Source organism: Fusarium fujikuroi, chromosome FFUJ_chr02 (assembly GCF_900079805.1).
Source record: "Fusarium fujikuroi IMI 58289 draft genome, chromosome FFUJ_chr02".
In the NCBI taxonomy this organism is placed as follows: Eukaryota; Fungi; Ascomycota; class Sordariomycetes; order Hypocreales; family Nectriaceae; genus Fusarium; species Fusarium fujikuroi.
Genome location: NC_036623.1, coordinates 1,271,424 through 1,291,752, shown reverse-complemented (window position 1 = coordinate 1,291,752; position 20,329 = coordinate 1,271,424). Strand labels below are relative to the sequence as shown.

General features: G+C 48.8%; 7 protein-coding genes; 4 read left to right on the top strand and 3 right to left on the bottom strand.

Moving 5' to 3' along the window:
• Positions 1–1,566: 1,566 nt before the first annotated feature.
• FFUJ_04885 (uncharacterized protein) lies at positions 1,567–4,012 on the bottom strand (the record flags this gene model as incomplete). XM_023571776.1 has 4 exons in its annotated part: positions 1,567–2,552; positions 2,603–3,441; positions 3,681–3,815; positions 3,867–4,012. 4 exons carry the CDS (start codon positions 4,010–4,012, stop codon positions 1,567–1,569), a joined length of 2,106 nt encoding a protein of 701 aa, XP_023426024.1.
• A 1,971-nt stretch (positions 4,013–5,983) lies between these two features.
• Positions 5,984–7,179, top strand: FFUJ_04886 (related to phospholipid-translocating ATPase; the record flags this gene model as incomplete). XM_023571775.1 has 4 exons in its annotated part: positions 5,984–6,199; positions 6,249–6,384; positions 6,438–6,796; positions 6,847–7,179. The coding sequence occupies 4 exons, from the start codon at positions 5,984–5,986 to the stop codon at positions 7,177–7,179; spliced, it is 1,044 nt and encodes a 347-aa protein (XP_023426023.1).
• A 1,784-nt stretch (positions 7,180–8,963) lies between these two features.
• Positions 8,964–10,458, top strand: FFUJ_04887 (uncharacterized protein; the record flags this gene model as incomplete). XM_023571773.1 has 2 exons in its annotated part: positions 8,964–9,973; positions 10,044–10,458. 2 exons carry the CDS (start codon positions 8,964–8,966, stop codon positions 10,456–10,458), a joined length of 1,425 nt encoding a protein of 474 aa, XP_023426022.1.
• Positions 10,459–10,933: 475 nt separating this feature from the next.
• FFUJ_04888 (uncharacterized protein) lies at positions 10,934–12,268 on the bottom strand (the record flags this gene model as incomplete). The annotated part of the gene is made up of 1 exon (XM_023571772.1): positions 10,934–12,268. The coding sequence occupies one exon, from the start codon at positions 12,266–12,268 to the stop codon at positions 10,934–10,936; it is 1,335 nt and encodes a 444-aa protein (XP_023426021.1).
• Positions 12,269–13,823: 1,555 nt separating this feature from the next.
• FFUJ_04889 (related to PQ loop repeat protein) lies at positions 13,824–15,021 on the top strand (the record flags this gene model as incomplete). XM_023571771.1 has 3 exons in its annotated part: positions 13,824–13,900; positions 13,968–14,225; positions 14,277–15,021. 3 exons carry the CDS (start codon positions 13,824–13,826, stop codon positions 15,019–15,021), a joined length of 1,080 nt encoding a protein of 359 aa, XP_023426020.1.
• Positions 15,022–15,967: 946 nt separating this feature from the next.
• Positions 15,968–17,212, top strand: FFUJ_04890 (uncharacterized protein; the record flags this gene model as incomplete). XM_023571770.1 has 3 exons in its annotated part: positions 15,968–16,367; positions 16,460–17,006; positions 17,053–17,212. 3 exons carry the CDS (start codon positions 15,968–15,970, stop codon positions 17,210–17,212), a joined length of 1,107 nt encoding a protein of 368 aa, XP_023426019.1.
• A 356-nt stretch (positions 17,213–17,568) lies between these two features.
• Positions 17,569–20,229, bottom strand: FFUJ_04891 (uncharacterized protein; the record flags this gene model as incomplete). XM_023571769.1 has 2 exons in its annotated part: positions 17,569–19,560; positions 19,606–20,229. 2 exons carry the CDS (start codon positions 20,227–20,229, stop codon positions 17,569–17,571), a joined length of 2,616 nt encoding a protein of 871 aa, XP_023426018.1.
• Positions 20,230–20,329: the final 100 nt, after the last annotated feature.

Genomic DNA, 20,329 nt, shown 5'->3' with positions numbered 1-20,329 from the left:
GATGATCCAAGATCTGATCTCTTCTTCTCCTTTCTCTCTTGGTGATGACAGATTGTAACTCGCACAGAAACACAGGGAAATACAACATCAAAGTCTGGCACGAAGAATGAGATGACGGGGATGGGTATGACGAAAAGAAAACAGGTTCCTGGGGGAATAAAAGGAAACTAGAAAAAAACCACTAGATAAGTTGATGGGAGGTTGTAGACTAGGTTAACTTGTTAGTAGTAAACCCCCGAAGCAACCCTTTCAGTGGATAAACGTTGAAACTGCACGAACTAGCGGTGCGCGGTAGCTGCTAATTCCCATGCGCTGGTTGGGCACCGCCTGAGCTCTTCTCTACTTTGGGGGGTTTATTATAGTAGGTAGGTAGGTAGGTAGTTAGCTGAAGCGCAGCTCTTCTGACTGTCTGAGTCTGGGGGTGCGCCGATCTCGGCGGGGACTTCGGAGCCGTTGCCGAGTTTATGAGGGACTCAGATAGATATCAGCGGCTTGTCGCGGATACTAACGATTGATACCGGAAAACTGATAGATGCTGTTTGAGTATAAGGAATTTGATACTGGCAACAGTAGTTTACGCGGTGTGTTCAAATTGCATGGTTGGTTACTATTTGCTGCGCATTGTGTAACAGCCAACAAAACCCACGCTCAAGCCCACGTTGAACACCAAGATCAAAGCTCTCCCATCACGCATAAAACACCAAAAGTCATATATAACAAACAATATACAAAAAATGCACGACCTTGGTAACTTTACCGCCATACGATCAAAGCCGTCTCAAACTCACTAGACCATCCGCCTTCCTCCCCCGCAATGCTCTCCATTCTCTATTCTCCATGACTTACACGCCATCTTCCCCACGCCGACGTTTGCCGCTTACCGGGAGCTCTACCTAGGTAGTAGGTGTTCCTCGCCCAATCTCGTTGCATATCGGGTCTTATCTTTGACAAATTCAAAGACTCTGCAGGTCACCCCATCAAACTGATTCAGCCCATATGCAGGCACCGCATCTACAGGGTGATTACCGTTTGCCAGCCCCTTCAACGGCATAAACCGGCTCTAACTTATACCCAAATTCTACGGCCAACACAAACATATGGTTCAACCAGCGCGGAGTAGGAGAACCATGCATATCATTCTCGACATTCGCAGAGTTTCATTCACTGCCAATCGTAAAGACATTTTATTCATAGGGAATGTAAGAATTCTCGATCTAATGCTACTCATAACTCCTAACAATCTCATAAACAATGCAAACTTGACGAATCCAAGACAAGCTTCTTCGAGGGCACCAGGTTGTGGGGTCGTTGCCGACTCGTATCCTATCCCATTCTTAAACGGCCTGGTCCACAGGCACAGCCGTGTCCAGAGCCGCTTCTCTCCGTCTCTCCACTGCTACTCCCAACATCATGCCAATTCTTCTGGAACGCTTCGCTGCCGGCCCCTCTGTTGGAATACCCACTCTTGACCTCGACCGATGAGACCCGATCAGAGAAGAGCCCAAATACAGATATTCCAATCTTCCAAAGCTGTCAAGGACCGGCCCGATCACCAAAAGCCCGCAGCTAGGCGGGAGTGGTACCTGTACTTGAGCTTCCACCGTCGTTTCCACTTCCTTGCTTCTCCTGCATCGCCGTTATAGCTGCAGTGAGCTGATCGATCTTCCGGTTTAGCTCGGTGAGCTGCACCTCCATAGCTGTTGGCGCATCCACATCATCCTCACGCACCTCGATGCTCCTACCATTCGCTCGTCCTCTAGGAGAAAGCGTCTGACGACCGACATTGGACTCAGATTGCTTCTGAGCAATTGCGTGCCTACCGTTGCGCCGAGAAGAGCGCGATGGACCCTTGAACCCAGCAAATTCATCTTCTACGGCTCCTGGCTTTCGATACATCTCGTACAGCTTGATGATGCCAACAATGGGCCAATGAGTCGCCTTGAGGAGCATGATACGCCCAGCACGGAACTTCTCATCGGCCGTGAAGAATAGACGCCAAGGTCGGAAGAGTACCAGGGCCAGCAGGTTGAAAGGAGGGAAGAAATGGGTGAGTCGGTTACTAGTCGACGCTTCCAAGACGTAGACGCTGTACACATACAGGTACTCCTCCTTAGCGTGGGTGATAACCCGCGAGAAGCTGTTGGACAGCATACCTGTCAGGGAGCCCATCAACAGGAAGCTAGAAAGTGTAATGAAGATGATCATCAGAGGAGGCCCAAAGAAGGGATCGATCTGGTTCATTATCTCGAATCCGATGGGCGCCGACCCGTAAAATATCTTTGTCAGGATCCAGGCCATGGACTTGAAGGCAAAGACATTGCGACCCACGAGCGAAAATGTGGTCAGGAAACCACAATACACGACAACAACAAGTACCATGTATTTGAAGAAGTCCTTGCCCATCTCCTTCAGGCATGGAATGAGCGTGCCCCAGGCAGGGCTGAGACTGAGAATCGAGAAGATACGAGGAATCATGAAGAGTGCCTCAAGCGCCAGAATATCAAATGCAAGGTCGTTCAGCTCGGGTTTGTTCTGAACAATGCCAATAATACCTAATTGTGTCAGCATGTCATCACTTTGTTGAAAGGACCAGATTTCTTACGCAGAATTGCAAAGGCGAACCCGATGGCGATCATGATCATGTCGAATAGGTTCCATATATAGGTGGCATAAAAGATAGAGCCTGCATCAAGCCACTCACTGAGCTCATCGTAGAAGAAAGCCGCAATCCATAAGAAAAGTATCACTTCAGGGATTGTAATACGTGACTCGTCTCGCACAATGAGCACAGCGTAGTACAGGGCGAGGAAAATACAGAAGAACAGCACCTCCCAGCTCTTGAGATACTTGGGGACGCGCAGGCGAGAAAAGGGGTCCGCAGTCCTAGGGTTATAGAACCGGACCTTCTTTGTAGAGTGCACAGACAAGCTATCCCAAAAGACTATATCACCACTCCAAATAGCAGTGATGATCTTTTGGACAATGTGCTGGCTGAGGAAGCGTTTGGCATCGGCAATGGCAGCAATTTCGAGAGCATTCAGATTCTTAAATGATGAAGTAGGATCACCCTCGTTCTCACTGTCCTCATCATCCGAGGTCATAGTCAAGCGGGAGAGAGAACTTAGAAGTTGGTTACGCTTCATGCTGCTCCCGGCAGGGCCTGGTCCACGTCGGCGATTGTCAGTGGAGCGGAAATGAGAAAGCAGAGGGGCGGTTTCGCCGGCCTCCTCGTCGCCCGTGTGACCATTACCAGCCGCCTGGGGCTGAGTTTGGGCTTCATCTTGATCGTCTACATCGGGGATCTCGTAAAGGCAGTAATTGACTGCCTCGCGTTCAGAAAGCCTAGTCAGGAATCGCCAAGCAACGATTTCACATGCATCTGCTCGAGATTCCCCCAGAGTGCGGTGTTCTGACGAAGATGTATAATGCCATTTGAGAGCTCTGTAGAGATTGGATCAGTCAGCAAAGGTTCATCAGCAATGAGGAGTGTGTTCCGAGTCATCGTTGCACCGCATATCCCGTCAGCTTGAGGATGGGCTGAGCAGATATGTGATTGGCTCCCCTGGCGGCATGTCATCTGCAGGCACAAACAGATGCCACAAAAGGGTGACGATGCAGCAACTGGGAGTGATGTTGATAGAGAACACATCGCCGTGAATTGCTTTCGGATTATAACATACAGAAGAGCATTGACAATTGCCGGGTTGGTGCAGGTTGCAGCGAGGTGATCCACCAAGATGCGTAGAGGAGTCCCCGCAGCTGTGGTTCTCAGCTGTTCAAACGTGCTCGGCAGTTCAATGACATCGACAAAGTATCTAGAGCATCAATCAGTAGGGGTCAATTGATGCTAACTCATGGTGACTTACAGTGAGAGCTTCTTGACGACATCTCTGAAGTTATCGTGAGTGCCAATGTTGGGAAGATCGCGTTCGTATTCGTCCAGATGGCGGATGGAGACAGGACTACCCTCGCGAGGGGCAGGGAGCTTCTTGGATTTGACCTTGATAGGCATGATGAGGATCTAATTCAGATAAAATATGATCGATCAACGGAGCATGCCCCCCGTAAGAGCCGTAGGTTTCTTGAAGTTGTCAAGAGCTGTCCCTCGGCCACAAAGTGGTTTTGAAGTCGAGCGGAATGGTTGTTCCGTCTCCTTCCTCTGTTTTTTATTCTTTATGATGGTACGTAAGGGAGAGGAGATGCGGAGTTGGAGTGAACTGAGAAGGACCTAGGGATGGATCTGGGGAAAGATGGAGGCGCTCAAGCGGTCAACCAATTGCGGGCCTGTGCACCCTCAAAGACGAGTCAAGTTGCGCTGTAGATCGGCTCCCGACCACCAGCAAATGGATGGCAATGGAACTGATGGTATCACGAGAATGAGTGGGAGGCGGGAGAAGGTGACTTTTTGGGGGGAGGGGTTTTAGGAGAAGCTCATCGCTGCCCAAATTAACCAGCCACTGCATCACAGCTACCATACCAAAAGTGTATGGTCTTTTTTAATCAACTACTGTCCTCCGAGCTTAGCGCGCACTGATGATCCTCTACTCCGAATAGGCATCTTTCCTGGTGATAGCTGCCAAAAAGAGCTCCAACCAGAGGCTGGTGACAGTCTCAAGGGTTCATGTCAGAGTGGAGAAGAAGAGTCCCTGGACGGAGCTTGGCACCACTAAGAGATGCTTGTCAGTCTTTAGCAACTGGGGATTGGACGATCTAGACTCGAGAAATCAAGATTTCGGGTTCAAGGTCAGGTTTAATGATACGAGGAATCTGGAAAGTCGGAATGGCTTCATATAATAACAATAGCATGGGAATTACGGATATTGACTGCAAGATACAGCAATTGGTGTCTGATGTATGTTGTGAATCGATTTGATTGTATTGAGATATGGCTTTTGTAGACACTACCCAGTAGAATCTGTTAAAGATCGTATATGAAATGATCTGTCGGGAGTCACCATCGTGCAGGCTTGGAATAAGCTATAAAATCTTGAAGTTTGAGATGGGCCTTCTGATGACTTGAGGATATATTATAATAAGTTTGGCCTTTACCTGAAGGATCATCTCGAGTGCTGAGTTTGAAATGACTACGGATCTATCAGTGCCTATTCTGACGATCACTTGATATCTGAGAACATGGCAGAAAGCAACAGATGTATACCATTAATGCCATGCAAATTGGTTGATATTTCTTTAGGGTGTTTGCTTGGCTGGAACGCAATCCTGTATCGTACTTGATGTGGTTCAATAATTGAACTGTTGTTGGCAGAGGCTGAGCTGAAGAACGCGTCAACCGGCATCAGGAGTGCGTGCATGGTGACGACTACAACAAAAAAACAAACGAACCAGCTAATGAAATATCAACCACGGGAATGAAGTTGTATATCGAAGAATCAGGTCAGGTAAGCAGCGGACTATCTTTTAAGAATCACCGACAAACTCCCCCACATCAGCATCTCAATAGACGAACCAGCCAATAACGACACATCTTAAAAATAAGCTGAGCCTTGAAGGAAGATGAAGCTTCCCAAAGCCACGCCGCCGTTTGAATGCCAAAGTGGACCTCAGCTTCAGCTTGAACAATTCTGAGTGGCCCAGTCGTCTATTACAGATTCAACAGTCTCTTGAAACGTGGGAATGCAGAATGTGCCTGAGACTCACAGCCTCGAAATGGTCGCACCTCGTTGGCTGAGCGGTCGTTAGCTTTGGCGAGCCAGCGCGTCCCCGCCAGAGAGACCCCTGTAGCGGATCAGATCTGACATGGACAGCTTCTAGGGCTGGATCTGAGCCTCAGACATGAAGTGAAGCTCGCCAAATGGAGTATTTACGCCAAAACGACGTAATGGGGTTAGTTATATATAAGGAAGAGATGGGAATGATTAAAATATCGTTTATCGGACAAGTTCATCAGCTCAATAGCCACTCTCACCTGTAGACTCGCCTTCAAATTCCTTCTCTACTGGCCCTGACTTACACGACCTACACCATGTCCACCACAACCTTTACATCAACAGCCACAACGGCTTCTTCCGCAACGGCAACTTGCACAACTGCTGTACCTGGGAAATATGGTCGTGTTCCTGTAGATGCGTGCAACGCCAACTATTTCTTCGATCCCAGCTTTGCTGCCAATCTTGCCTTTTGTGTGCTCTTTGGTATGACGACCATGGTCCATCTCATACAAGCAATTCTTTTCAAGAAGGTAAGTACTACCGAGTAACAGCAGTCTTCTAGTCTCTAAACTTTGATAGAAATTCTCCTGGGTAGCCATCATGGGCGCAGCCTGGGAAACCATTGGATTTGCTTTCAAGACCCTAGGAAGCAGGGACCAGCAAAACACGACATATGTTATCTTGGGTCAACTGTTCTTTCTTCTTGCTCCTCTCTGTAAGCACTTCCAGTGTAAGGCAGTCCTTCGGGACCAAGGCTAACTGACTTAGGGGTCAATGCTTTCGTCTACATGGCCGTCGCACGCATGGTATATTTCCGTATGCCTGACCGAAAGCTTCTCGGCATCAAGGCCATCCGCATGACTCTTCTCTTCGTCTGGCTCGATATCATTCTCTTCCTGGTCCAGGGAGCCGGTGGAAGCATGCTCTCGAACAACGACGATATGAACGTGATTCGCATTGGACAGAAGGTTTACATGGCTGGTGTTGGTCTGCAGCTTGCTGTCATTCTGATCTTCATTGGTATCACTGCTTACTTCTACTTCAAGCTTCGACAACTCGAGGGTCGAAGTATGGGACGCATGAAATGGCTCATCTTGACAATGCTTACTGTTCTCATCCTCATTGTGGTAAGTTCTTCGTCTTTCTTGATCCGAATTGTCCAGCTGACAACTGCAAGATCCGAATCGTGTATCGTCTGATCGAATTTGGTCCTGGTGTCAATGAGCACAACCAACTTTTGATTCATGAAGAGTATCCACTGGGTCTCGATGCAACTCCGATCTTGATCGCCCTCGTATTACTCAACATTATGCATCCTGGTTTTGTTCTTCGGGGACCCGATAGCGAATTCCCCAAGCTCTCTCGAAAGGAGAAGAAGGCGATCAAGCAACAGAAGAAGATGGAGAAGAAGCAGGCTAAAGAGGCCAAGAAAGCTCGCAAGACGGGTGCCCAGGAACTGAAGAATTTGTCTTATGAGGGACAGTCCATCAGTAGTAATGAGCTCGTCTAGGAAGACATGAGTATATTTGTGCGCATTGTGGTGTTATTGGTTACACTATAGTTAGTCGTGTTGGTTTTGTTTTGTATGAAAAGGATTATGTATGCTCGTAGCATCGAATGACTTGGATCTTGAGAAATTATGGCATGGTATAGAGTCTTGTCTTTCGTGTAATGTACGGATAGGAAATGTGCTGGCAGCAATAGAGTGGAGGAAGAAATGATGTTCTATGCATATTCTCTTGTACCCTGGCCACAATCATGCTAGATATGCATCTCGATACGAGTTCATGGTGCAGGATTCGTATGGGATCTGCGGTGAAGATGTGCAGTATCCCGATTTAGAAGCAAAAATTGATGGTGAAACACCGCCACAGTTACCAAACCATGATGTGTGTCAGCTGATGCACTGACAGACGATTTAGGCGGCTAGAACAGTTGTGGCAGGTGAGTTCAGTATGAGATATAACAGAACAATTAAGACATGATATAGAATATTGGCCTTGGTGGACTGTAATATTGAAAACGGAACAAAGGGTCACGAAGAAGGGATGTGGTAGCGAACAAAAGAAGAGACACTAGCAATCACTAATGCACAAAGATCGACGCAAATTGAGGGCGTGAGATGAGACATTCTTTAGTTAGAAGCCGCATGCCAACGTGGCAGATATGGCCCCTCTAGCCCCTCTAGGCCCCTTCTGAGGGTGTGCAACTGTCCAAGTGTCGTAGGAGGCTCTAGGTTCTGAAGATGAGATTGGTTGCTAGAAGCCTTCCAAGCATTCCAGACACCGACAAATTGTTTCCGGTTGCTATGTAGTTACTCTATGTCGTCAGTTGTTTACTGAAATTATCATCCATGCCTTCTTCTTGCTTCTTTTCAATTTCTTTTCTATCCAACGTAACTGATCGAATCCGTCAAACTTGCTTCTTCAAAACCTTGCTTGGTTTTCCAACGACCGCCCCCCAGCCTCCCTCGAAGCCCACACCAGCCTCTCATAAAACGGCCAGTTTCTCATCCCTGATTGGATCCCGAGTTGCCGTGGGATACAGGGTTGCAGTATCGGAAGACGCCCCCCGGCTGCCAGCACTTTAAACGTCTCTGTTCTGGTTCCTGGTTCGCTCGTCGACGGGCTATAACTTACAAATCCTGGAGTCTTATCTGACGAGAAAGTCGTAATCGAGAGAAATCAATAAGTCTTGGTCAGAGGTGGCTTGACTGCCCGTGAAATAGGGTGGCAGGGTCTGCAAGGAAGCCCATACGCGACTCAAGCAGAGAGGATACATAGAAGCAGCAAAACCGTCTCGATTTTGAAACGTTCAGGGTCTTCCCTAGTTCATGTCCTCTATTTTCAACAGTTTTGGAGACTGAGGTGTACTTTACGCCAGCCAGCCACTTCTTAACTGTGCAGTACAATTCACTCCACTTGGCTCAAAGTCAGGCCAAGTCTTGGATAAGTTGACGAGGCACAGACTGAGTTCAGTGTCACAGGCCCCCCTTCTACTCAAGGGCTTTCCTTTTCTTCCTCCTTTGATCTTTTCTAACCCCTTTGTTACATCGTTAGTTTGGTTACTCATCGTATCATATTTGCATTGGATCCTTTGTCCTTTTTACCCGTGCGCTGAGTTTCCTCTCTTCCGTTCAAAGGGTGTCTGTCCTCTTTCTAGAGTCTCTCTGTCTGCTCTTAATATCTACGACTTGACCAAAAGAAAACCCGCCCACGATCTTAATTACGATACAGATTTAACCGATCGACTATACCATGTTTGCTTGAGATTAGATTCACGAGATCGCAAATCATGACCCCGGCCCTTCTAATGGCGCGTCTGCCGCCGTTTCTCGTCATCTCTGGCGTTCTCAATCTCGCTACCGGCCACATTCTGCCACAACCGACAAAGACGGTGGACTTTTATGAACTCAATGTTTTGCCGTATCCTCTCGCCGCGACGCCTGCGCCCGACGATTCATTATTGCTGCGAAGGCAATTCAACACTGTTTGTGGTTACCTAGGGGGAGATCCTGGACTACCAGCAACTTGCTCTGCTGGGTCGCATTGTGTGGTGGATGTCGATCACGGCGCTGTGGGATGTTGTCCCGATGGCGGATCTTGTACATCAGGTGTATTCACAGGCTGTGTGGATGCAGACAGTGGACCACAAACAGAGGTGAATCCGTATGTGTTCACCTGCAGAGGGAGCGACTCGTGCTACAGAAATAGCTATGAGGGTGGTTTCTTTCAATTCGGATGCGGTTCGACATCTGGTTTGGCGACAAAAGTTGTGGCTACAGCTTCGGGAAAGAGTGCGATTGACCTCACAAGCATAAATGTTCCTCTTACACAGCCAGTGAGTTCGCTGTCTGAACCCACAACGCTAGGAACAAGGAGGAGGACAACAACGACGGATACTTCCGCCACAAAATCATCAACAACACGGAGCGCATCTACAAAATCTACAGAAACCTCCTCAGGTTCAACAACAGAGTCGACAGCATCGACAACAAAAACATCAGAAACTTCTTCAACAGAGTCGGAAACCTCAACAGCTTCGGAGACCGAATCCGACACATCCACAGAAACCACAGCTTCAGAGACAGCAGACCCATCGTCGACAGAATCTGGCGACTCTGATGCCCCTGACACCGACGGCAACGACAATGGCTCCAAGAATACGGGCGCCATCATCGGCGGTACAATCAGCGGCGTAGCAGCCCTCGCAGCTCTCATAGTTCTCGGCATTTGGCTATGGAAGCGCAAGAAGGGAAATACGCGCCAGGGGCCAGGCGTGAAACACCACGTGCAGCACATTGGGTAAGCGTCCCCATGAAAGACCTCATTTTATACTTTTCGCGCAAAAAGCTAACAGATGAATTTTTTCTAGTCCGCCGTTAGACAACAATCATAATTTTGCTCCGGTGCCCCTTATGCATGAGACCGACAAAATGGCACCGCCCCCACCGGTTCCAGTGAGGAACCAGCAGCGCACTATGAGCTCGGCTGCGGGCCACGAGGAGCCATATTCCGAACCATGGGATCCTTCCTCTAATTATGGCTATGGAAATTCAGCGGGCGCTGTGGGTGGATCTTCGCACATGGAGCATGATGAGGTGCCTTTGACGCGAGACGACGACTTCGACCATAGCTACAATTCCGGCTTGGGACGAATCAGCGAGGAACACCCACGGCCTGGAACAGCAATCAGTACGCCTGGCCAAATGAGCCAAGTATATCCTGGACCTCGCGGCGGCGGTGGAGGACCGTTGTGGCAGCAGAACCGTGGGCCTGGGTGGTTCTAATCGTACATGAATCTGATGAAAAGGGGAGACGGCACATAAACAGGCGGCGGGTGACACCACAGCTCGAGAATTGCTTTTGGCGTTTGCTTTTGGGTTAGCATATGGAGTTGATATCCGGAGTTGCATTACTATAAAGGAGAAGCTGTAATGAGCGGTTCCTAACAGGGCTGGAATAGATGAGCTTAAGCTTGGGTTAATCATGAGATATGATGGCCACACGGCCATGGGTATGGGTTCTTGGTAGATAGCTATGATATAAAGAAATTAGCCAACATTGACATAAAAAAAAATTTTATACATCTTTATCCATTACTCCATTATTTTTATCTCTTTATATCAAATGGGAATCAAAGTCAGACGCTGAACGGAACTCAATACTTACTCGTCTTGAACTTGTGCTTAAAGGCGTATTCCTCTGAGTGACATCTTACCCACTTGCATGATTATCGATCAGCCTACCGTGGTTTTAATCAAGTCAACCTCCTATAGTCCAGATCTTGACACTAGACTCGTCAAACACTGTCTTGGTTTCTGACGAATTTCTAAACCCCCATCCTCCTGAGCACGTTGCAACTACAGAACCGCTCGAATGCAAAGCAGTGCTTCCTACCGGCGCATCATGGGGCTTCCATGTCCATGATGGATCTACAACACCAGTTTGAGAGCCAACACCTTCCCACACCGCAACACCACCATCTTGTGTCCCTGCCCAGACCTCGAAGGATGGGAACTCAGCATAGGGATCGCCAGAAAAGACATCCACCCTCATCTTCTGCTGTGTAGGTGCGCTCCGACCTCGAAGGGTGCAGAGGAGTTCGCCTGTTCCGCGGACATCATACACAATCAAACCAGAGGCATGGCGCTCGTTGAGGATCATGTATCGGCCGCATGGACTCCAACGGACCTGAACAATTCCCTGGCCTCCTATTCCTCCCGGTATGTCCTCAGAGCGAGGAAGAGACCAATTTGCAATAACCTTGTCTGAGCGGTGCACATCATACAATCCCATCCACCGCGTCCATGTCCCTGCAGCAATAATAGAGCTCCCGTTACCATCCACAGGCGAGGAAGCGAGAGCAGCGACAGTGCCCTTCATACCAACTCCATTTCCCTTCCGTATATGACGTCTAGAAGGGATGGTGGGTATAGTAAGTATCGGACCATCTGATCCTGGTCGAGTCATGTCAAAGTAATCAAGCCGGTTGGTTGAGCCGACGAGGAAATGCGTCCCAGGTGCATCCCAGAGGATAGACGAGGGCGTGATATACTCTTCTGTTTCGAAACGAATTAATTTATACGAAGCAAGTGGGGCAGAACGCGACGCGAGGCCATCATCATCTGGAGGGAAGAGATGATAGAGCTGGACAGGGTGATCGCGACATCCTACGAGGACTGTTTGCGAGGTTGGCTCAGCTAAAGAGTAAAAGGGCGCCGGGATGATCGTTTGAGAGGGCTCAGGGAGTGATATTGAGGATTGACACTCGAGATGTCGTGGGCGCGAAGCTGATGGGTCGAGGAGATCTTCAGGGAGGACAAAGGTGGATATTGAGTTTATGGCAGATGATACAATGAGCGATGTTCCATCGGCAGTCCATTGTGCAGATGTGTAGTAATTTTGTCTGGTGGTAGAAGAGTTTTGGTTGTTTATGTCATTATCAGGCTGAATGATTTGATTTTCAGCGATGAGGTTTAATGATGGTGCTTTTTGCTGCTGATCACGGTCCCTGTCCTGATCCTGCAGATCATTCGGCTGTAACTCTGAATGTGAGGGCGCTGATTCAATTGCCGATTCAGGATCATCCATGTTCATGGTGTAAGTTGAGTTGAAAGTTGCGAGATGGTGATGGGCGAGAAAATGAGGTCCATGAGTGGAGACCTTGACTTTGTTTGACTGTCACTTACACCTACGCTTATCATGATCCTAGCCAATCTCTAATCTCGAGATATGTCACACCCAAGGGTCTTTTTCAGTTGGGCAATTCAAGGGTCCTGTAACATTCGCTCTATTGAAACAGATTTTGAGGGACCTCTCGCTGCAGATCAAACAACTGAGGCCATCGTCGACTGTCTCATATATCCTCATAGTAACGTCATATGGATTGGCGCCAAGCCCCCTGGTAGACAAAGGATCTCCTCAGCGGCCTCCGACAAATCCAAATGGCCGTATGCTGGCCTAGTTCTCTTCTGCAGGGTCCAGCGGGTGACTACACAAAAAGGGCAGCTCGAGATCGCCGTTCTCCGTCTTGGCAGTTGTTGTGAAGAGTTGAGTTGAAACAGGCCCTGAATACAAGTATATTTCCAGGAGACATAACGCTGCGTCCCAGTTTCGGGTCACTATAATTTTAGGCTTTCAGCCCAGCCCTGCCCAGGTACAGCCGAAGAAAAGAAACACGCGAGGTGTGAATGAGTACCAAGCGGAAGTGTATTTCCTCTATTCGGGGATGTAGTTGGACAACCTTGGTACTAAGTCACAGCGGGAGATGGATCACCACTTGAAATCTTGGATTTTGTGCCCCTAGTAAGGTACCTATACCTACAGTACCTACATAGTAGTACGTTGGAACAAATTCAGGGCAGGTGCTCGAAGGTTTCCTCTTAGAGCCACCCGCTTTTCCTTTAACTTTTAGGTAAGGAAGACAGGAAGGAACAGTCTCATATTCAGCTTGAGGTGGTCGTCATTTGATTACATTGATTTTCCTTTCTTCCTTCCTTCCCTCCCTCTTTTTTCTTTTTATCCTTTCTCCATCTCATCTCATCCCATCTCACCCCAATCCATAAGAAGCATCTCCCTTTGACTTCAACATAAAGATAAACTGTATCTCGAAACTTTCTCTTCTGTTCCGTCTCACCAATCATGATCTCCTAGTTCAGCTGGCCAAAACGGGCAATTCATATCCTCGTATCCTCGACTATCGGTCAGTGCCGACTTGCTCGGCTTTCCACTCCAGTTCCAGCTCCAGCTGCGCTACGCTCTCTTGAGTCTCTTCTACAACGCTGCCCCTCCCCACGAAACACAGACAGCCTCGCCCAGAAAAGACACCGACTAAAATAACCCATCATACGTCACTCCCCAGCAACGCAAGGCGCCCGACCTTCTATCATTTCTCTCCACGCGAGCCCGTGCCCAAAACCAGTCCAAAGCTAAGCTGGGCAAACCTCTTTGACGAGAGACGACTGGACCCTGGCGCTCCTTCGTCTGATCTCGTGATTACTTGTGATCATTTTCTCTTTTGTGCCTGCCAGGCTTCTCGTGAGCTTCTCTCTCTCTCCCTTGCGACGCCTGCTGGGACAAATCTTCAATCGTCCTCTCCCGAAGTTGCGCGGCCGTGCTATTATACCCTCGCACAGTTCATCTTTTATCCGCCATGGACGGTTTTGCTCCAAAAGACGACCAATGCGACCGGCTCAAGGCGCCCTCGTATCTTGAGCTTGTCGTTTCTATGTATGGCTGCGCAACCCCTCTCTGAATTTGGCGGCATGTGTCCTTGTTATTAACCTTGATGTTGTAGCGTCCTCTTACTCGGCATTCTCGTGTCCTACCTCCCTCAGCATTATCGCATTATCTCCCGAGGCACCTCCGAAGGCATCTCACCTTACTTTGTATTGCTTGGAACCACTTCCGCTACTGCCGGTTTCGCCAATATCCTTACTGTCCCGCCGTCTCGTGCTGCCATAGGATGCTGCAAAGAGCTCGGTAGATTTGAATGCGCCGCCGGTCTGCTCGGCGTTGCGCAGCTAGGCGCTCAATGGGTTTGCTTCAGCCTCATGTTAGCCTCCACACCCAGCTCGATTTGTTTTCTCCATTGACATTTAAACAGTCTTGTCCTTTTCCTCATCTTCTTCAGATATAGAGAAGCCAATGTTCCACCAGAGGATCTTCGTGGCGATGCTCCCAGATGGCAGACCGCTGTCATGGTTGGACTACTCTGTGTCCTCCACGGCCTCATCGTGATTATCCTGACGGGTGTCTTTTTCATTGCTCTGCCCGATCATCTGGTTTTTTGGGCCAACTTCCTGGGAATCATGGCTACAGTTCTAGCCGCTATCCAATACGTACCTCAAATCTGGATGACATACCATTTGAAACATGTCGGCAGTCTGAGCATCCCCATGATGTGCATCCAGACGCCAGGTGGCTTCTTATTCGCAGGAAGCCTTTTTGCCCGTCTGGGCTGGGAAGGATGGAGTACATGGTTCATTTACTTGATCACTGCATCTATGCAAGGATCAGTCCTCTTCATGGGTGTTTACTACGAATACATGGCGCGGCAGCACGGCGGCCATGCCAACGGCCACATCGACAGCGCACCACACTCACCTGTGCAATACTCGAGCGCGCCCCGAAGGCCCCCGCCAGGCAGCAGGACCTATTCTGAGGGTTGGGAGCGTGGTCTTCCAGGACCTTTCACCGGTCACCCGGAGAGGTACGCGGAAACGGAGGAAGACCTGCACGATATCCAAGAGAGAGAAGAGCGTGCCATCGAGCGGGAGAGCCAACCATTGTTAAAACCCGGCGGTATTGGCAACCCTCACAGGACATACGACGCCACCGCCGAACACTGAGGAGCTCACCTCTCTTGCCTTAGGTTAAACAAGACGAGTTCAGAGTCAACAGCGAGCATGTGATATACCATGATTATTTGAGGTATTTTATTGGTATTTAGTGTTTACCTAGGATTGCATACTTTTTAGAAATGTACATTTTCTTCTTCTTCTGAGCCGAGCCGTCCGAGTTTGACTCATTAAAGATACATATTACGGCGCAAGGTATGTGTGGGGGCCCTTGATGACTCCAAGTCAGCCCGGCCAAGGTTGAGAGAATGCTTGCCAACAGCATTCCTTGTCTCCCTACGCGAGATAAAGAGTAATATCATGATGCTCTGGACTGAGCCAACTGCTTAGGATGAATCATGCTACTCCAAGTCAATGCTGAGATATTGCATTCTACCAATGAAGCCTCGAGTAGCGGTCATTCTCAGCAGCATCAGCTTCTCATGACAGAATAGAAGAAGCCTGGTGCCTGGGCCCTATCATGGCCCTAAATGAACCCCCCGCTTCCGCGGGCGACGGGTGACTCGCATCGCCTGCAAATGCGGAATTGGGTGTCGCAGGCTTGCCCCTGTGGGATGCGGTCGAGCTGTGATTGGTTGGTTGTGTCTAATCAAGTTGAATGAATCACCGCATGTCATTCATGGTTCCTATCAATTCCCGTAAGAGGTATGAGACAGGAGGGGGAGGGTCTAGAGATGCCCTGCAGCGTCCAATCCGATGCCGTTGATCAATTAAACCACCATCTCCCATGGTTTCTGTCCTTTCTCCATTGCCGGAGCCATTTCTCCTTCTTTCTTCCATCTCAAGACCTAGAACCTAGAGATTCTTTCTTCCTCACAATCGAACCTAGAGTCTTTGTCTCAAGACATCGTCGAGAGTTTCAATCAATCTCATATTTAACCTAATCCTTATCGTAACTTACTCTATCATCAGCGCCCACCCCGCGAGTCTTATCATCATGGCTATCTACAGCTCCGTCCCGCCACCCGAACAACAGTCGGCCTCAAATACTCCTACTCCCGCGGCGACAAATCCACCGCTGGCGGCTTTGCACGTACATTCACCTCCTACGCCAGTTAAGAATGGGAGCATTGATATCGATGCTTGGACTGTTTCGGCTCTTCAATCTCTCAGCGTTTCTCCGATCGCGCGTGGAACCGGCACTCCTCTTGCGATTCCTCTAGATGAAGTTGTCAAAGACAAGTCCAATTCTCCCGGGCGCAATGTCAACCTTGATGAAGATGAGGCCCCGATATCGACCCTGAGACGACCACCTTCTAGGAGGGATAGCCAGCGAAAGCGGGATTTGGTATTGAAGGGCAAGGAGGGCAGTCGCCAGCGTCGTCGCTGGGAGAATGGTATGGCTTTATCATTGATAAGGAAGCACTCCGAACTCGGATCTGCTTCCTTTTGCGCAGCAGCATACTGATCGTTGGCCTCACTGTGTTAGACCGCTTGATGGGCGTTCCGAACGCTCAACCGCCTCTGCCTTCCGATTACGAAGTCCATCCTACTCATCCGATCCACCGAGTGCCTTACCAGCTTGCTCAGTTCTGGGACCGTGGCGTGCGCAAACAGGTTGAGGATAAGACGGCCCGTCTCCTTGCTGAACGCAAGAAGCAGCAACTCAAGGCTGGCAGCGCCACGGGTCTCGGAGCTGGTGAGGTTCCTCGCGACCTGCGCGAAGCCACCAAGCGCAGTCCTGTTGTGCGCACCTGGGTGCGGTCCCTGGAAGAGCCTGTGCGACAATATCTCGCTAATCAGCAGGCTATGGCCACAACGTCAGCTGTCACTGCTGATGAAGACGATGATAGTGCAGCTGAGCAGATGGACTCGGACGATGAAGAGATTGTGTTCGTCGGTAGGAACGGCGCCATGAGGGAGCTTAGAGAGAAGAAGGCAACATGGAAACATGCGCATCGCGAAGTATCACAGGAGACGGTCGACTCGGGCATGCTATTTGACTCGTTCGGCACCGATGAAAGCGCCGCCTTCAAGTGAGTATCGATATCGAAGGTACAATGCGCCACTAACAACCTCTAGGCGCTGGCTCACACATACCATCTCTGACTACTACGGCATCCAATCTCGCTCCGTCAATCTTTCGAATCCCACGCGCCGAGTAGTCTATGTTGGTCTAAAGACCTCTCGGGGCGCCTTGCCTTTACGAACGCTGCCGCGGCCAATGTGGGAGGTCTGTTGAACGATTTTGAACATTTTGAGGGTACCTGATCCAACCTGAATAGTGTTTGAGATGCGTGAATAGACGTACAAGCGTAGACTGTAAGCATGGGTATGTATATAGGGCAATAGAAGCGATCTCACTGAGCTCGGTGGGCATAAGTCTGTTGTGCTGCGATGTGATATTGCCTAAAGCTACTCATTGTGATCTGTAACACGCCCTTACCTGCGCACTCGATTGTATCTCTAGTTACCTGTTCATGGATCGACAAATCGGGAGCTCTTAGTCTTCGCAGGTAGGTCTAAATGTAGGTAACTCATCATAGAGTACAGAAATATTGTGCTCCAGTTACTCCGTACATTATCTGTGGTAGCCGATTACACCCACTCTCGGTCCAAGATTCTCGAAACATTGTTTAGTATTCTTCTCCCTCCCATGATTTGACCATATTTGGAAACTCTTTCTTCTGCCCTCATACTCAAAAAGCTCGCAAGACCTCCTTGACCGTATTCACATACTAGCAGGCCTGCTATTATTTGCGCTGCACTGATATTGAGACCAGCACGGCGCAGGAATAATTCCCATGCACCATCACGAAAGTCAAGGAAAGGCCCAAATTGATGAGCTGATGTAGAATAGCGGGACATTATTGACAAAGCCCATTTAGAAAGTGTTTCATCGCAGCCAGAAACCAGATGTGTTGATATGCCTGCTCCAAGACTCGTCGTAAAACGTACGAAATCAGCATACCCAGAGATATCAGAGGGTGTTGGTGACCCAACATATTCTCCTAAGGGATTCGATTCTGATACCAATACAAACAAAGATTCATATTTCTCGCTTACTCGTCTGACTCTTTCACGAAACGGTGTGAGAGCACTGGATCCAGGAAGAGGTTTCTGTTTCACTTTTAGTATCGTAGTCAATATGAGGCCGGCACCAGGGCTCATGGATATATCAGCCTCAAACGCCAAAGATGAAATGGTTTCCCTTCTTTGAGCTAATCCAGGAGACCAAGCAACTGTGTTGTACTGCGAGAAGTCTCGGTCGATGAGCTCAGCTTGTGGCCAAACTTTCTCCAGGTAAGAGAGAGTACTGCGACTCAAGTCTAAAGAGACTATGTAGCGACAAGCCTCCTGAGGAATTTCGACATTAGGAACCGGAGCGTCTTGCAGCTCGCTCTGGGCCTCTTCATGAATAATGGGTAGTGTTGTAGGATCAGCCATGGATGGCATGGCTCTTGAGGCTACCGAAGTTTGAGAGGAGCCGCTGCCTTTCTTCAGCCTTTTCGGTTGTCGAAGCTGCATGAAACCAGACAATAAGCTGCTGGACGCACTTAAGTCAGTAGCTTCCAGCAACAGATTCTCCCTCTCGCAAACAGACTTATTTCCTGTACCCTTTCGTAGGGAACCTATCAGTTCCTTCAAAGACGGTGCAACATGAGGCTTCTGAGATTGAGAAATAGCCGTCGAGCTGTCCTGATTCCCGTGACAGATTAATGGGGATGACGCCATTACCGAGGCGACTTCTTGTTCTATCTCTTCATCATTCAGGATTTGGAGCACAATTAATAGGTTTCGAGAAACTACGTAGTTGCGACTGCATAGTTGGGGACGCCTTAGGGTAAGCATTTCTCTCGCAGCAGGTCCTAACTGAATTGCTGCCTCGGTCAATGAAACTTGGCCACTTTCATGAGGGATTGGTGTCCATTTAAGTGATGCCTCGAGACGACTCAGGTCCTTGTAGCAGGTCAGATGAAAGTCCCTAGGAAGTGAATGTTGTAGCCATTCAAAATGACCTCGCGAAGTTGAAAAATGTGACAACCATTCAGTATTAGGTGTCTGAAAATCAACTGCTGGTACCCGCAATCGAAACAAAGTGTCTACTGGGTTCAATCGGTCTTGTTCCAATCGTTGATTTGCCTGGTGGTGTTTCTCATCTAATATAGACTGCAATGCTTCTTCGAAATATCCCCCGTCCTCAGTTGGAGGTTGGGGTGCTTCGTTAGGATGTAGGAAATGAGGTGGCAAAGTTTCTGCAAGATTACCCTGCACTGGACTGGTGACAGTGCTAGATGGTAGTATCGGTGTGTCTAACTTGAGAGCTGAATGTTTCTTTGCTTTATTGGACAAGAAGGCCGCCTTAGCTGTCGGAGGAGAGCTGGGCATAGTCGAAGGCGCAGGAGGTTGGGAGTCCACAAAGCCATGTTGCATATTCCAATCTAGGTCCTCAACTACAGGATTGGATGGGCTGCTCGGTTCTGAGGTCAGATCGATCACCATATGTTCTCTGCTTGGCAGAAATGGTTCGCCCAAGTCAGAGGCAGGAGAAAGCGGAGGAGACACCGGCTCCAATTTTGAACGATAATGCTAACGAAATCAGACCAAATTTTGAGCTGGCCCATCCTGACTCACTTTATCTAGAGAGAATATCTGTCTGATTTGGTCTGGCGTGCAAGCCTGATTTGGTGTCTGTTGTGTATATAACGAATCGTGGTCAGATTCCGTAAATGAAGGCTCATCACCCTCCAATTCACGTAAGGCTAATGTTTGCCATCGTGAGATGGTGGATGGAAAGCCAAGGCCTTCATCTTTCTCAACACTGACATAGCTTAATGGAAGCCACTGGGTCAGGATGTTGCAAGAGCTTGCTATCTGGATATCTTGCCGATATTGTGATAGTTCTTTTTGCAGATCATGCCCTGTATCTATACTTTCCGATGGTAGTCGAAGGCTTTTTGTTTGGCCTAGGAATCTAAATACAGAAGAAGCAGGGACCTTAGGGTCTATGGGAATTTCGCAGCTTTCATCGTCGAGAAACGGCTTTAATGTGATCTTCGTCAGAGGTAAAGGTGCTGCAGTTAGTCCAGGCTGGTCAATTAACCCGTTCGCTTTTGCCGGTTCCGCAGTTTCTCGAAGCTGCTTGACGATGTCTCGAAATCGATATGGGGCGCCGTGGTGATTATGGAAACATTGGTTCTCAATAGCGTAATCGGTAACCTCTCGACTTATGGCAGTTGAGGCTGTAGTCGAACTCATGCTGAGGAGTTAGGCACATCAGGTGGATAACTTAGTAGTAAGGACTTAAGATGTCATAAAGAGAGAGGTCAAGTTCTATTTGAGATGATAAACTTAAGTC